At 46.2% G+C, this 18035-nt stretch overlaps 1 protein-coding gene across 3 annotated transcripts in view; it reads left to right on the plus strand.

The window, feature by feature from the left end:
- Positions 1–18035, plus strand: part of ZYX (zyxin) — a 129352-nt gene that overhangs the window by 62762 nt on the left and 48555 nt on the right. For all 3 annotated transcript variants that reach the window (XM_069650311.1, XM_069650312.1, XM_069650310.1), the window contains exon 2: positions 15442–15721. In XM_069650311.1, the coding sequence (XP_069506412.1) occupies positions 15466–15721 (256 nt within the window). In that variant the 5' untranslated portion in view covers positions 15442–15465. The remainder of the gene's footprint in view (positions 1–15441; positions 15722–18035) is intronic.

Consider the following 18035-nt stretch of genomic DNA (forward strand, 5'->3'; position numbering starts at 1 on the left):
TGGATGCTAGTTGGGCGGTTAAGGATTTTTGTGTGGCTGTGGTTTCTTCGTTGAACCAGATGTTGAAGTCACCGAGGATGATCAGATGATTGTACTTGATGGCTAGGATGGTGATTGCTTCCGTGAAGGCGTCTACGAAAGTTGCATCTTAGGTTGGCGGTCTGCATATCAGTATGAATTTCAGGTTTGTTTTGGGGTTTACTGATAGCCGTAGTATTAAGGATTCGCATTTTTTAACAATGTTTAGTGTATCTTTCATTTTGATGTCCATTTGCTCCTTGGGGATGATCCCTAGCCCCCCCCCCCCTCCACTCCTCTTTTGGATTTCCTGTTTTCTTGGATGCATTTGAAGTTTTCAGGCAGGCAGTTGTTGAGGGTGATCTTGTAGTTATCGTCTAGCCATGTTTTGGTTACAAATAGGATGTCTAGGCTTCCGTCTGATAGGAGGTTGTATATTTCAGTTGACTGTTTGGACATTGACCTTGCGTTTTATTAAGTTACAGTGGATTCTCGGGGTGTGATTTTGTTTTGTGGTTATTCATCGTTCCGCTTTGTATTTGTCCGGTCGTGGTGTTTCCATATTGATGTTGGTAGGATGAAGAACGGCAACAGCTGCTTCTTCATTGAAGCGGTTCAATAGGTTGATAGCAGGGCTAATCAATCGTGGTGCTTCTGCTGTGATGATGCTTGGTTGAAGATCAGCGATGGTTTCTTCGTCATTGAGTCCGATTGTTAGGTTGAAGGTAGCATTTTTGGTTGTCGGGGCTTCGTCATGTTGTGTGGGATGTTGTGGAAATCAATGGTTCCCCTCTGTTCATGTGATGTAAGGGGTAATAGGGTTGGAGTCCCCACTCTTTTGTTGAGTGCTCCTGTCTTTTTTCCGGGTGTGAAATTCTTTGCATATCTCGAGGTTTCCATGTTGAAGTGTCGGTGTTCCGTGGTTGTTGCGAGGTAATGTGTGAGGTATAATGATTTTTCTCTTACATAGTTTGTTCCGGTTATGACCGCGCTAGGCATGTTTCCTGCCACTGAGTTTAAAAGGTTGCAGCTTAACCTTGTGCTAAATTTTGGCTGCATTAACTTCATTCAGAGACTAAATTTGCATCATTCAGAATTGTTCTTGCGTGTCAAAATGAAATGAGATCAAGTTATTGATGTATGTCCATCGAGTAATTGCCCTTACGGTTGCTTTTATCCCTGTTGGGGTTATCCTTCCTCAATCCTTCCTCAATAAGAACAGAACGTTGCTTGTCCTCTTTAAGGTTGTCCCTGTTGGGGTCCCTATGGCCTTGTGACAACTCCTCATGAATCACTGCCAACCGCGTTCACGAACATCCGTCCGATGAAATGAGTGTCGGCTGCTGCCTTCACATCCACCTTCATTCCCCATGCCCACCCAACACAGACTCCACCTCTGAATCCGCTCTCAGCCATTACCACCTGAAACCTGCCTCCAATCGTAACACCTGGTACGACTCCGAACTTGCCGACCAGAAACGTAAGTGCAGGGCTGTAGAACAGAAGTGGCAAACCTTAGGTTCACCCTCTGACAAAATGGCCTGCCGCTGGCTCCAAAGGCATTGCAGACTATCCGTGCCAAAAAAAGGGCCCACATTTGGGCACGAGTATCTGGAGCGTCCAACCACACAACAGAACTCTTCAAAATCTGCAGGGAACTTGCCAACCCGTCCACAGTATCCTCTGCCCCTACTCCTTCCCAGGCCCTATGCAATGCACTCGCCACTCGCTTCACTTCCAAAACCCAGGACATACTGGACAACCGTGTCACGCACTCTTCCAACGTATTCCCTCCCCCCGACCACTCACCCTCCTCCTTCCTCCTTTGCCTCCTTCACTTTTGTCTCTCCAGAAGAAGTCACAGAGCTGTCAAATCCACAAAGGTCTCTTCCAACAGGTTGCCCTTGCTCATCCAGAACCATCAAGGATAACCTTTTCTCTCACACCCCTGCTCTCGCTGATCTGTTACTGCTCCTTTGCTACTGGTTCTTTCCATCCTCCATCGAGGACTCCCTTGTGTGCCCCCTCCTTAAAAATGCCATCCGCAGACCCTTCCTGTCTAGCCAACTACAGCCCCATGGCCATCACCCCCTTCCTGGGTAAAACTACTGGAGAAGTTGGCCTTGCCCCAACTCAACTTTCAAACTGGACTTGTTGGTGGTCTTCACGACCATCAATCTGGATTCTAAGCTTCCAGAGGCACAGAAACTGCTCTTCTGAACACCTGTGAAGAACTGCTTGCATCCCTGGATTCCAACTCCCCAGCTCTCCTCATCCTTCTCTCCTCTCCTCTGCCTTTGACACAGTTAACCACTCCATCCTCCTACAAAGGCTCCACGACACCTTTGGTATTTCGGAACGGGCACTGGACTGGCTGACGTCCTTCCTAACTGACCGCTCTTCCCAAGTCAAATTGGGCACCTTCTCTTCTCCTACTTCCTTTTCCACCTGTGGTGTCCCCCAGGGCTCTATCCTCTCGCCTTATAGTGCTATGCTGACTAGACACAACTCTTCTTCAAACTTCCTGCAGATGCTCTTGCACTCTCCATCATCCCTGACGCCGCTCAGCCATCCAAGACTGGTGTATGTCTAATGATCTCTGCCTCAATGGCAGAAAAACGGAGACCCCAGCACCCTACTTCTTCTCTTCACTCTGGCCTAGTCCATGGGTTCTCCTCCTGCTCCCTCCTCGGAAGCCAGAAACCTCTGAGTCCTCTTCAACTCCCCTCTCTCTCCTTCCTCCCTCATACTCTGGACATTGCCAAGAAGTCCCACTCAATGTTACCCGGGCTCCGGTTCTCTCTAGGCTTGACTATTGCAATAGCCACCTCCTTAATCTACTTTTGTCTGCACAGTGACCCCTCCAGCTCATTCCGAATAGGGCAGCAAGACTTATCCTTGGCCTCAAGCCCAGAGACCGGATCTCTCCTGCCCTACAAAGTCTTCACTGACTCCCGGTCACAGCTCAGATTAAATTCAAATCCCTCTGCATCATCCACAAGGCGGTCTGGGGCCAAGGACTACTCTATCTGCAACTTTGTCTAAGTAAATATTCTACCAACTCACTATGTGTAAAGCGGTTTGCCAAACAGAGGGCAGGTGGTAGATCGCTTTCCTCAGCGGGCTCCCTACTTTGGAACAGCCTCCCCCTCCCTCTTCATCTTCAGCAGGACCTCCTTAAGTTCTGGCAAAGCCCCAAAACCTTGCCCTTTACCTCTTCCTTCCCTCCCTCTCCCCCTGCTAATTGCATAGTAGCTTGATTGGTGTGCAGGGACCTTATGCATCCTTGGGACCTTGGATTCCACATCATATCATCCCAGCTGCTGTCCATCCTCTGCACTTGCCTCCGCTCACCCTCCACCACCGGAGGTTGCACTTACCTTTCCTCATAGCACTTCACCTGCTGCTCTCCCTGAGCTCCACAGCACCGATCCCATACCCCTCTCCCCTCTGCACTTGCCTCGGCTCACCCTCCACCACTGGAGGTTGCACTTACCTTTCCTCATAGCACTTCACCTGCTGCTCTCCCTGAGCTCCACAGCACCGATCCCATACCCCTCTCCCATCTGCACTTGCCCCGGCTCACCCTCCACCACTGGAGGTTGCACTTACCTTCCTTCATAGCACTTCACCTGCTGCTCTCCCTGAGCTCCACAGCACCTTCCCATACCCCTCTCCCCTCTGCACTTGCCCCGGCTCACCCTCCACCACTGGAGGTTGCACTTACCTTTCTTCATAGCACTTCACTTACTGCTCTCCATGAGCTCCACAGCACCTATCTCATAGCCCTCTGCACTTGCACGTTCTGAACACTCACAAGGCGTAGTAGGGTTGTCTTCCCCTCCCCAATGTCTCTTCTTATATTGTTACATTAATTATTTAACATTGTTGTAATTACATTGTCTATCATGGCCTGTCCCCTCCCTGTTGCCCTGTGGGTGCTTTGAAACATTATTTGCTTCCTGTATAAGCGCCTAACAAGTGAACAATAAATAAATAAGTCCAAAAATATTGCTTGTTGAAGTGATCCTTCCTCAATATGAACAGATAGCTGTTTACTAATGTTGGTTGTTAGGTCCTCTTTGGTCTTCTGGAAGAGTTACCTCTTGCTCTCCACACCTGTTTCACCACTCCCATTCCATGGCTCATCAGGAGGGATTGTGCAGTTACTTAAAAATTGTACATTATAACTTTTGCAATGGTTACTTCAAGTTGTGGTCATTCGTGATTATAGAATCTGAGAAAATATATATGGTACACGTGTAAGGTCTTTTTGTAGGTATAGATTAAAGTCAACTGATGAATTATAATGAGAACTTGTGAAAAAAAGGCATGGAATAAATTAAAGGAAGTTGGTCAGACTCGCACATGAGTTTTTGAGTGGTTGTATGAAGATAATGGCCAGGATTCCCCTGCGAAGGTGGTATATCCTAAAGAAACAAATTTATATGCAGGGTCTAGATTGAAGGCTCAAAGTCATCCAGATATCTTAAATTGGTGTGACTAATGTCCTTACCTGTATGTGACTGTATGACTGGATTGAGTGAATCCAGAAGTCTTCATGGAAAAAGAAATGCTGATCCTCGGATGCTGTGTTCTGGGAAATGCTGGCAGATATTGTGGCTGTGAGTGATGCCATCACGCATGTTGTGCATGTGCGGTGGCGTCACTGGTGGTGCGCAGATGTTGGCCATTGTGGGAAAGTACCATTCAGAGCAGCAAATGGCAAAAAAGCCAATGGGAGTAAATGAATGGGAACGTTGGGGAGATCTATCTAAGTGTGCGTCCAGTTGGCAAATTTAATTGACTTGGTGATGAGCATCATGAAAATAATTCAAATTAGATGATAAAAGAAGATTGAGAGGTGAGATTAAATATGAAGGTAGCATTTATAAATCTGAAGAATCTTTGTTATAAGGATGAAAGTTTGCAATACTCTACTCAAGTAGATGGTGAGTGACACAATAGAATGTCAAAATAGATATAATATTATAAAGAGGGTTCATGCAATTGACAGTAATTGCATATTCTTTATAGTAAAAACCAGATGTGTGTTAGAATATTTATAAAAAATGTGTATTATTCATTCCCCTGATTTAAACCAGAGAAGCCTGTGTCCATAGAATGCATCCATAGTGCTTCTTTCTAACAAACAAACTGTTCTTTGTTTCCTCCTCTTGGTGGGTTGTTTATTTGAGAAGTGCTGGGTCACCATCCGGATGTTCATCTGCAAAATGTGCTGCTAGTGGATATCTGATATCTTTATTTATTTCTGACATTTCAATATTCCGGTTTTTATTTTACGTATGGTACTGCCTATATACCACTCTGCACATATGCATTGAATGCCATATATAACGTCATTCGTGTTACAGTTGACAAACTGTTGGATGTCTTTCTACGTGCCATTGGGTACATTGCTGTTTTTAAGTTTGTTCATCATGTTAAAACAGATCTTGCAGTGTTCGCATTTATAGTTTCCTGTGGCCTCGGGCAGGTTCCAAGATTCTTCAAGAGTTGTGGGTTTGGCGGGCACTCTCATGTAAATTGGCCTCAACTGATTCTTGATTGTTTTTGCTTTCTGAAAGGTGATACATGGTTTAGGGTCTATGTAGTTCTTGAGCTGATGGTCCAATTGTAGAATATTTCAATGTTTAACCTCTTTCTTTAAATTCAATATATTGGTTTTGTTTGTTGTTCAAATTCTGAAATTTCACTACAATTCCTCTTAATTCTTAGTAGTTCTCCATAGAGTATATTGTGTACAATATGTTTACGATGGTTGCGTAGAACATGCAGTGTGCTGTTTCCTGCTGTCGGTTTCCTGTACAGAGTGGTTTGTATGATATTGTTATTGACATAGATGTCCAAATCCAGGAAACCGGTCCTCTCCGAACTCTCATTCATGGTCAGTGAGATGTTATAATAATTGCTGTTGAGTTAGTTGACATAGTGAAGAGGGATTCTCCATCTCCATCCGACATGATTATAATGTCATCTATGTAGTGGTCCCAGAACATGACTTGGTTGCTGTCATTGAATGCTGGGTGTGTGCAAGCATGCTCACTTTCGAAGTGGCCCATAAATAAGTTGGTGTAGGGGAGCATATTTTGCCCCCATGGCTGTTCCTCGTATTTGTTGATATATTTGTTCATTTAAACAGAATATATTGTTGCTGAGTGTAAAATTCCAACATCGATAAAATAATATTTTTCTGTTCAAGATATGAGACAGATCATGATTTGAGGAAATAGTTGGTGGTGTCTATTCCCTTTTGATGCTTGATGCTGGTGTGCAGCGATGTAACGCCTAATGTCACAAATCTGTATGTCTTAAGCCAGGTGATGGATTTTAGTTGTTGGAGTATGTGAGTAGTATCTCTGATGTAGGAAGCCAAGTCTGAGGCTAGTGGTTTAGGTGGGTGTCAATGTAGGTGGATATTTTCTCAGTCAGAGATCCAATGCCACTCACAGTGGGTCTCCATGGTAGACATTTCTTGAAGTTTTGTGGATTTTTGGGAATAAAGTATATTGTTGCCATACATGGGTGTTGTGTATTCAAGTAATTATACTTGTATTCATTTAATAGACCCTTGTCACACTAATTCTTGCTCATGGATCTCCACTGTTGTTTCAATTCTGGAAGTGGGTTGCTGAGTAATGTTTTGCAACATTATTTGTCATTGTTGTGTTTCTTTGATATAATCAATCTGATTCATTATTACAATTTTGCCTCTTATCATTTTCCTCTTTTTCTAGATTCCTAAGTTTCATTTGTCCTTTCCATCTGAGGTTGTGATACATGTTTGGTTTGTCATTGGATAGGTCCATATTTCCGGTACAAAACTGATGTTTAGAAAATATGAGTGGTACTACAATTCGAGCAGGTTAACATTTGTATTTGATTGGGTCTGTATAACGCCTACTAAGACAATTGAATATATTATAATTTGTGCAATGTTCTGTGTTGTACAATAACATTGACTTTTTTTATGCACTTCTGTTGCTGCTGTGTCTGTCGATTTGATGTACATTTTCTTTCTTAGTTTTTTGTATTTAATTTCTTAATGCTTCTCTGTGTTTCAGTAACATAAGGGAATTGAGCTTAATGATATATTAACTGTCCTTGTTTACTGGTAGGCATTCAAAGATCATGCTGATTAAATATGGACGTATTATAAGTTGATAAAATGAGATCACTTTAAAACATGATTTTGAGAACAAATTTGAGCAGAAAATAGAAGCTTTTGGTTCTTACTGTTTCCCTCAATAGCTTTAGGGCAGATAGGTTCAGAAATGTAAATATTGGTTTTGGGGGGGGGGACGTGACACTGCGAGCAGAGATATGAAGTCGCTTCTTTTCTTCCTTTTCCTTATTTTGCACATCAGACAGCATTCAGGGAACTTGCCCCTATTTGGTTATAGCCTTCAGCCGTTTTACCCCTCAATAATCTGGGATTGAAATTGCAGCTGTCGGTCAAAAAGCTGTACCCTTGCTGTATTTTCTGGATGATCACATCAACGCCTGTTGGTTTTGACAGTCCTTGCACCCAAGGCCGTCTTGGAGAGTACCCAAAGAAGTGGCTTAACTGAAGAAGCCCAGGAGAGGCAGCCAATCCTGGTCTTCTCTTCATGGTCGAAGCTGGTGGAAAAGATGGAGCACTGGTACTATGGCTCATTCTGTGAAGGTGATGAGGCATCACCCTTTCCACGCTCAGTGTAGGCATGGAGGGATCACAATTACCACTGCTTCTTCAGTGAAGGCATAGTGGGATCACCCGTACCATGACTCCTTCAGTGAAGGCATAGAGGGATCACCCGTACCATGACCCCTTCAGTTTAGGGGTAGAGAGATCATCCGTACCACGGAAGTTGTATTTATCACCCGTACCACGACTCCTTCAGTGAAGGCATAGAGGGATCACCCGTACTATGACTCCTTCAGTGAAGGCATAGAGGGATCACCCGTACCACAACTCCTTCAGTGAAGGCATAGAGAGTTCCCCTGTACATTGTTCTAGAGGGATCATTGGTACCACAGCTCTTTCCGTGATGACCTAGAGACCTCACCAGTAGTACCCCGCATTTCCCCCGCCCTGATGCCAAAGGTGTGCAGCCGGTGCCATGATGGATGTGGAAGCAGTGGCACGCCGCGTGCAGGATGCCCCTTGGAGGCCAAGTTTGAAAAATATGATCCGTAAATGGGCTCTGCAGAGATTCCATGATGTGTCTTGGAGGGGAGAGGGGGTAGCTGTGGGGGGGGGGTCAGGACATTGTGGTAAATGTGGTGGGCGAGTGACGTGTGCTCGCCAACACTAGATCTGGCCAGTAGCTACTGTTTTTGTTTTAATCCACCTCCTGCTGCTTTGGGGTCGTGGGGGAGGAAAGATGTTGCGACAGGAATTGCATTTTTCCCGACGCGTTCTTTTACGCCATTTTGTTGTCTAGTGTGGTAACTTATCTCGTTTGTACAGAGACGTTCATATACTTCCTGGTTAGTGTTTATCTGTATTTACATGAAGTTTGTCTTCTTAAAATATGTTTCCTGGTTGGCCTGTGAATTACAGGGAGCACGTTGTGCAATTTCCTCCCAGTGATTGGTTTATTTCTGGTCAGAGCTTGTTCTGCATATGGACTTTCACAATCATAAGCTTCTTCTCTGATCAAAAAGCTGTCATTGGGTCAAAGGTCTCATGATGGCGTTCCCTGTGATGTCATCATTATGCTAATTAATATTTTTTAAGCTTGGAAAATCCTCCCTCTTTATGGCGAACCAAAGTTGGTAAGTGGGCGGACAGTGAAGAAGGGGTTGACCGGAGTGGTCAGTGGTGGGCTGGCACTGGACGGCGCCATGCTACTGGTGCCCTTTGGGTGGAGGTTCCATCCCTACACAGGAACCGTCACATGTTTTGGCTCTTTGCAGCCACCAGGCCCTTGTGGGAAAGGGAATAGTCCGTCAGTTTGGCCATTGCAGAGGTGGTGAAGCAGCCCAGGTGGTCACTTTGTGACCCGCTTCCAGTGCTGGGTCTGAGTCATCGTTCTGGAAAGCCACCGCTTTGGAGCATACCTTGGTTCTGTCCCCCTCCAACATTAACTATGTATGACTCCCCCTTCTCTCGGGGTCTTCTAGGGTCCGCTCGGTTTCCCTTGCTCCAGGGATGGCTGTAGATATACAACCAGTAGATGCTTCTCCCCAGCAGCATTGCTTGGAAGGTTTGCGTCTTGTTCTGTTGCGTTACCGCCCTTGCCCCTCCCCCTCAAGTCCATTATGCTTCATGTACCCTGGGTAGATGCCCCGGTCTGTGGGTGCTTTCAAGGCAGCGGGTAAGCCCATTCACCAGGACCTCCCATGGCCTTCTATACACATGAGCACCGAGGGGCAAGGGGTAAATGAGAGCAGATTGGGAGGCAAATGAGCATGGGTGTCGTGAACACGTGGCACTCACACCTGTGGGTGCCCAAAAGGAGCTCCTCATGCGCCTCAATAGTTAGTCTCCAACTCCGGAGCGGCCCCTGAGCCAATCCTTGACGACCAAGAGGCGGCCTTTCCTTAATGAAGCTGCACTTGCTGCAGAGCCAGCAACCCCCCCTGCCCCCTTAGGAACTGGGATCTTAGCTGACCAATGGGAGAGTGTAACTGCGAGACGCTAGTCGCTCTCCCTGCATGGCTTTCCCTCTGGACCTCCTGTGCCTTATTGTCATGTCAGTGACGTTTGAGGCATTTCCCAGCCTGGAGACCAACTTAATGAAGGAGGTGAATTGGCTGACTGCGGCCCTCAGATTTCAAGCAACCCTTTCTCTGAACCAAAAGGCCCTTGCCTCCCGTAACTCTTAGCTGGCAGCTCATGGTAATGACTGGAGATTCCAGTTCACCCGTTCCTGCATCGGCCAACTCAGAGGTTAGCATTTATTCCTGGTAGGATCGTAGGCGGAGACGGGCACGTAGAGAGTGAGACACCGACAGACAAAAGGAGAGCGAGAGCGAGAGACAAAAGGAGAGACTGAGCGAGGGAGAGACGGAGACCTCAAGAGACAGCCCAAAAGAGAAAGATGGACCAAAAGAGAGACGTGCAAAGAGAGACGGACCAAAAGAGAGACAGACAGACCAAAACAGAAAATGACACACAGAGACCCGAAGAGACAGATAATGTGGATTGACGCGTGACATTGTGAGCTGGAGAAATGGGACCCATGTCCAAATGATAGGGGTTGCAGGTCTTGTAAGCACCACCGCCCCTTTACCAAGACTAACCGACTCCCCTTGAAGATCTCGTGGCACCTTACACTACACTATACACACAACCCCCCCTTAGATTGCTGCCGCGAGCCTGGCCCTATGACTCCGCTCTCTTCAGGCCTATGACACTCTCCCACATCAGTGGCTAACCAGACCCAAAATCAGATCTTGGCCTCTTCCCAGTGGATAACACATGGAGCGCTTTACAGAGGTATAGAACTATACAGATACAACCGAGCGCTTCAGTGGTACTAGCAGAACAAATGTACAGCAGAGGGTAGGATATAGAGATGTATGGCCTGACTGTTGAGGAGGTGAGACTCCTTGCAGAGGTGTCTCTTGAGTTCTTTTCTGAAATGTAGGAGCGTGGGTGTGAGTCTGATGCTAGCGGGGAGGAGATTTCATAGTTTTGGGGCTTGGGTAGAGAAGGCTTGTTTTCTGGTCCTTTACTTTTTGCAGCAGCGGATTTCAAGTCAAGTACTTGGGGGTCAATTCCACAAAGCTTGGGGAATTAGACCGCGTGTTTACCTATTTTTGTAATTTGTACTAATATTTATTATGCTAATTAGACCTTTGTTTATACAAGTTCCTTTGGCCAGAAATCTTCAATGTTTTTGGTCCTGTGCATCCACAGAGAGTGGTCACGCTTTGCCCCCAAGTGTGCTGGACCCTAGCTCAGGTAGTACCTACATCTTCTCACGATGGGCAGGAAAGCTGGACCTCTTCAATCCCGGAGTTATGGATGGCATCTCTTCGGACATCGGTCTGTGGATACTCTGGTTTCTTTCAATCTACACCCTTCACTATGCAGTGTGTCTGAAGTGGGAACGCGCAGGAGGAAACTACCATACACAGGCGCGACCTCCCAGATAATGCAAGTTTTGGATCAAGGGTGTGGGTATCCTATCTGAGCTCCTGACGGGCTTCAGAAAAGGAATGGCCACACCTTTTAAATGGGCTAACTCGCTCTGTGCTAAAGGGCAAACTCATTTCATCATCAAATTCGTTGACTGAAGCATTATATGTGGGTATGATCGACTTCCCAAAAGCATTCGATATGGTAGATCGTAATCTTCTACGGCAAAACTGAATAAGCGGGGCATACCTTGTCCTCTTCTTTCCATGTTGTTGTGTATACAGACCAATGATTCTAATCTGAATAAGACTGGATGCGCAATGCACTCTTTCTGAACCCCTCCCTATCACCAGGGGCTTGAGGTAGGGTTGCTTGTTGGCGCCCTGCCTTTTTAATCCTTGATTTGGCTGACCCTAGAGGATTTTCTAACTGGTGCTGGTTTGGCGGGCTATCTGTTAACCGGCTCATCTGTGCTGCTGATTTTGCCCTTAGAGAGTCTACCCGTGTAGTATTGCGAAATGGAGTGAGTTGCCAGAATAAATCGTCTAGTAATAAATCCTACAAAATCACATGTTATTTGCTTTGCTAAACCTACATCTAAACATGGAATCTATAGACGGTAGCTAGATGGACTAGCCATTGAAACAGTAGCTGCTATCATGTGTTTGGGTTTCAATCTTATGTCAACTACAAAGAGGGAGGATGTCATCAAATGTATCCACAATGGGATGGATCCTCTGATCTTTCAAATGAAAAAAATACTCTATTGTATTTTTTCGATTACACCATTCTTTTCCTTTTGTATTGGAAAAGTAATTCCTAAAATACTGTATGGACTTGAAATCGATCATCAATCAATTGACTTGCCATCGGAGCGACTGGAGAGGTGTGTACGGAAGGAGTTATTTATCTGCCCACCTGGGTCCCCATGGTTTCAATTCGCTATGAATTGGGTCTACTATCTCTGGAAGCAGAGTTTTTTGATGGAGAGTATTTCAATGGTGGAGAAGATTTACGCTTCATCTAAATCTTGTTGACCTGTGGGCACAGACTTCCCACGTTATAATGACTATTGATGCTTTTGTTACCAAGAGCTTGGACAGTGGCAGGAATTTGCAAGAGGAACTGATCTCGAATCAGTTAGGAGTAAGGAAAAGACTAAAGGGAACAGTCTGGATATATCCAATAAGCAGCTATAAGTACAATTCAACACTGTCCCCGGTGGAAAAATCTGTTGGCACGTTGTCGAAATATCTAATCCAGTTTCCTCGCTCCAAGACTCGAGATCAGTTCTTACACTTCCATTTGATCTTTATCTCTACTGGTGAAATTCTATACTCGCCTGACAACAACTGTGATATAACTACCACAATATGTCCCTATTGCAAGGATCAGGCGGTAATCCAAACATTAGAGCACATATTAGTGCAATGCCCGATGCTGAGACGGTAGAACCTTATTTCTGCTTTCTTTGCCTACGAGAGGATATTCCACACAATCAGGTGGAACAGATTAAATGCGGGACATGAAGTGTTTTTAACTATGGAAGTCATCCTTTGGCTGAATACTCTGGGTCTTTGCAAAGTATAATGTTGAGCTGTTTGGGTTTAGTCTGTCTTTTATCCATTTAAAAAAATGACTCCTCTATTTTTATATGACAGAAGACAGATAATGGTTTTATCTCATCTGTACATAAGCACTTTATAAATTGAATGTTATGTGGTGTTCTTTATTTTAGCCAATTTATTGGGAAATATGATGAAATGCCCAGTGTTGAAATTGTGAAAGGTCATTATTTTTTTGATCGTAACATAATAAATAAATACATTTAAAAAAGGCTGTGAAAACAAGTTTGCCCAGTTTTATCTCTCAGGTGCAAATATATAATTTAATCGTAATCGTAGAACAAAGGAAGCTCTGGCGGCCAACTGGGTATGGTATTGCATTGGATCTGTAGATGTACAGACAGGATGGAACTATTGATCACTACTTTGTGTAAATGTCTACTTCGCTTTCTGCATTCTTTCTGTAAGAGGCAAGAAAGGAATAGAATAAGCAGATTGGATGCTCTAACAGGCAGGGTACTGGGCAAACTCGATGGAATATTGTAAATTGCGTCCATCCCACTTTCAGAGAAGCTGGTATAAAGCAACAGGGCACGGAGAGGGAATGGGTTGATCACACGTTTCATAGATATATGCCGCCAGCAGGCCACAGAACTAGATTTGCCATGAAAAGCATTTGGCCGTGTGATCATGCACATTTTAAAGTTCACTTCTCAATGTGTGATGCATCTTCCCCAACAAAATGAAGTGTAGTTGACACTGACATTTAGATGCACAAAGCTAAATGTGCTGTAACACATGGAGACAATTCAGTATTTTACAGTAGCAATACTGTAATTATGCATCATGTAACAGCTTAAATATTTGGGAATGTAATTGCATCACTGTCTTTAAAGACAGGATAGAGTTAGCTTAGTAAAAGTATTCTCTCAATTGCTTCTGCCTTGCAATTATTTGAAAAAGGAAAATAAATCATTGCCTAGCACTCACACACATGTCTTTGGCATTTAAGAGTGGAGGACATGATTACTGCGGCACACTCCCTCCATTAGCCCTGTTGAGGAGTGAACAAAGTAAGGAGGGTGGAGGGAGCCCTGAGAGTAAGAGAGGAGTGCAGGCTGAGCTGTGCTTTCATTGAACGGGCTACCTTAAATAGCTAGCTTTCCTACAAAAGCTTACATTTATTTGGCAAACCTACAGAATTGCATAGCAAATTGCTATGCAACACTGCTTATTTTATGCCTGGCAGTGTGTGGATATTCTGATTGGGTATATATGAAAAAGCATGCACTGTACCTGGCAACCACCCCACTCCGTCTTCTGAGAGTTACACCTCGGGTCCTTTACCATGACTGCCGCTTGAGAAGCCGGCGAGCTTAAGGGATTAACTCGCAGTTCCTTAAGTGAGGGAGATGCTTAGTGAGGGAGATTAAGTGGGTGAGATCCTTAAGTCAGGGACACTTACACCTACCACAGGGTTCAAGGAAAATCTCCCTAACAATTATCCACAATTACCAAAGGAAAAAGGCAAGCACTCTCACCTCAGCTAGAGGCATCCTAAGGCTGGAGATGTTGCCCTGATCAACGATTCAAACCGCTTTACACTCAGCCAAAGCTTAGAGCAATGTCCGCTCAGTGGATTAACGTTGCTGAAAATGTTGGGGGGGGGGACATGTCATCTGAAAAAGAAAATGCCCCATTCAAATGAATGGGGACAAAATTGTGTGCCATAAAAGTTGGGGAGGACAAACACCCCTGCCCCCCCCCTAAAATTACTCCCATGCGTCCGCTCAAACATGAATCTGTGGCAGGCTGGTTCTGATTCCCCTGCAAGAGACCTTCAAGAGGGAAGAAAAACGTATTTCAAATAGTGTCTGCACAAAGGCCTTCATTATTCGCTCTGGGCTGGGGGTCTTTTCAGTTACCGCGTCGTGGTGATCCCACGGTACAGTTCGAGGCTTTATGACCGTACCTAATTCAGTTCAAAATGAAAGTGGAAAAGAAACTGACTAAAGTGTAGCATGGGGGCTGATGGAAAAGACCCAAGAGCTAACACCCTGGTTGCCTCTGATAGTAGTGACTAAAAGCCCAAAGAAACGGGCAAGGCAAGCATATGCATTGAATTGCGTCTTCCCAAGAAGGCCGTCAGCAGGGAGGGACCCAACACTGATAATGGACGATATCCTGCCCAAAGGGGTAAGAGCTCTGTGTAGGATATCGGCTGCCAATACACCCCCTTCTACACAATCTTGGGTTGCGCGTATCTAAAAGACTGGGCTTTGGGATATCCTCGCCTGCAGGTATCTTTCAGAATGCAATGATCGATAATTGACCTGCCAGGAGTCCATGTCAGCGAGACAATACCTTGATAGACTATGAGCAGTTTCCATTCTTCACGTGTCCCTGCGCGCGCCTCTGATGTGGGGGACACAGGAGGAAAGGACATCACAAGGTGGCTGCCACACCAGGTCAGGGTTCACTTGGACACCCCATAGTGTGTGGCCCTCAGTCTTCCTGCTGCCCAAAGCTACTTGTTTAGCGTGCGCTCCAGCAAGGACCACAAAACCACTATGTGACCTTCCAAGTAATGCACAGTGGATGTGAAGTTATTTCTCCCCCTCTTTTATTGTGAATGCATAGTAGTTTATTCTATACATTGTTGATCTTTTTGTAAATGCTATGCCTGATTCTTGACATTGTGTGCCTGCTGAATGTTGTCCTTCTTTGATTGTGATGGTCTGCATTTTCTCTCCTCTCTCTCTCCAGGCCTGCTCCGTCCTCGCTGTCGCCATGGCCTCCGGGACACCTGGGGCTCGCATGACCTCTTCCGTCAGCATCAATATCTCCACACCCAGTTTCTACAACCCCCAGAAGAAGTTTGCTCCAGTGGTCGCCCCCAAGCCAAAGTTGAACCCCTTCAAGAGCGGTGCAGCCTCCCCTGAGGCGCTGGACCTGCCCCCGCCACCACCGGCCCCAGCTCCCGCGGTGTCTGGCAGTGCCCGGGCCCACATTGGGCGCGTGGGCGAGATCCCGGCCCTCCCTGAAGGTAGGAGATATACATAGAAGGGGATCTGTCTTTCTGGGTCCAAGAGAATGAACCTCTGGAGCGTGCCCATCTCTGGCAGCGCGTCTCCCAATTCTGGGGGCTGTCATCTCTAACTGTATTCCTACGTCTCAATTTTGGGGGCAGTCTCTGTCCAGTAGTCCCTCCAGTCCTCTTCCTGAGGCTCCTTTCTCCAGCTGTGGTCACTTGTGCAGCGCACCCCAGTTCTGGGCGGTAGTGTCTCTCTCCGTTGCTCCTCTGGTGGTGGTCTCCCTCAGAAGCTGAGCTCTCCTTCCAGAGCTGCCTCCCTTCCTCCCTCTGTCGCTGTCTTCCTCCTACCATCAGTAAGTCGCTCCTCCTGTGACTCGTCTTCTTCTGGCCCTCTCCGCCTTCTCTTGTTTGGGCACTGCCACACTCCTGCTTCCCCTTGTGATGCTGCCAGTTGATTTCAGCCACCAGTGGGAACCATCTTGTGTGTGTATAGCGAGTGTCATGCCGCTCAATGCACCTTTTTTTTAAAATTAAATTTGAATCCATTTTCAGACGGATTTGAGGTGAAAGTGTGGTTGGGTGCCTCCTGCGTGATGCAGTGAGGCTGCGCAGTGGCATGCAGTGGAGGCACACTGCGTCGTGGCCTCTTCGGTGGAGAGTGTCTCTGCATTAGAGCATATTTGTGCATGCAACGTGCATCTTTTTGTGAATGCTCGCATTTGTGATCCCAGGCTGGTCCAAGATTAACTTTCTCCCGCTGTTATGAGTTTCTGCTAAACGAGCAGTGGCAATGCCAATAGGTCTGACTTTTTTTTGGTAAGTGCGAGTGACTAGGTGAGTGGGTGCCAATGAATGAATGAATGCATGGATGGATGGATGGATGGGTGGATAGCTAAGTGGGTGCCAATGAGTGAATAGATGGATGGATGGATGAGTGGGTGGATAGCTAAGTGGGTGCCAATGAGTGAACAGATGGGTGGGTGGATAGCTAAGAGGGTGCCAATGAGTGAATAGATGGGTGGGTGGATAGCTAAGAGGGTGCCAATGAGTGAATAGATGGGTGGGTGGATAGCTAAGTGGGTGCCAATGAGTGCCTAGATGGGTGGGTGGATAGCTAAGAGGGTGCCAATGAGTGAATAGATGGGTGGGTGGATAGCTAAGTGGGTGCCAATGAGTGAACAGATCAGTGGGTGTCATTGAGTGAATAGATGGATGAGTGGGTGGATAGCTAAGTGGGTGCCAATGAGTGAATAGATGGATGGATGGATGAGTGGGTGGATAGCTAAGTGGGTGCCAATGAGTGAATAGATGGGTGGGTGGATAGCTAAGTGGGTGCCAATGAGTGAACAGATCAGTGGGTGTCATTGAGTGAATAGATGGATGAGTGGGTGGATAGCTAAGAGGGTGCCAATGAGTGAACAGATGGGTATGTGGATAGCTAAGTGGGTGCCAATGAGTGCCTAGATGGGTGGGTGGATAGCTAAGTGGGTGCCAATGAGTGCCTAGATGGGTGGGTGGATAGCTAAGTGGGTGCCAATGAGTGCCTAGATGGGTGGGTGGATAGCTAAGTGGGTGCCAATGAGTGCATAGATGGGTATGTGGATAGCTAAGTGGGTGCCAATGAGTGCCTAGATGGGTGGGTGGATAGCTAAGTGGGTGCCAATGAGTGCCTAGATGGGTGGGTGGATAGCTAAGTGTGTGCCAATGAGTGAACAGATGGGTGGGTGGATAGCTAAGTGGGTGCCAATGAGTGCCTAGATGGGTGGGTGGATAGCTAAGTGTGTGCCAATGAGTGAACAGATGGGTATGTGGATAGCTAAGTGGGTGCCAATGAGTGCCTAGATGGGTGGGTGGATAGCTAAGTGTGTGCCAATGAGTGAACAGATGGGTATGTGGATAGCTAAGTGGGTGCCAATGAGTGCCTAGATGGGTGGGTGGATAGCTAAGTGGGTGCCAATGAGTGCCTAGATGGGTGGGTGGATAGCTAAGTGTGTGCCAATGAGTGAATAGATGGGTGGGTGGATAGCTAAGTGGGTGCCAATGAGTGAACAGATCAGTGGGTGTCATTGAGTGAATAGATGGATGAGTGGGTGGATAGCTAAGTGGGTGCCAATGAGTGAATAGATGGATGGATGGATGGATGAGTGGGTGGATAGCTAAGTGGGTGCCAATGAGTGAATAGATGGGTGGGTGGATAGCTAAGTGGGTGCCAATGAGTGAACAGATCAGTGGGTGTCATTGAGTGAATAGATGGATGAGTGGGTGGATAGCTAAGAGGGTGCCAATGAGTGAACAGATGGGTATGTGGATAGCTAAGTGTGTGCCA

This window comes from Ambystoma mexicanum, chromosome 3p (genome assembly GCF_040938575.1).
Source record: "Ambystoma mexicanum isolate Mex_15411 chromosome 3p, UKY_AmexF1_1, whole genome shotgun sequence".
Taxonomy (NCBI): Eukaryota; Metazoa; Chordata; class Amphibia; order Caudata; family Ambystomatidae; genus Ambystoma; species Ambystoma mexicanum.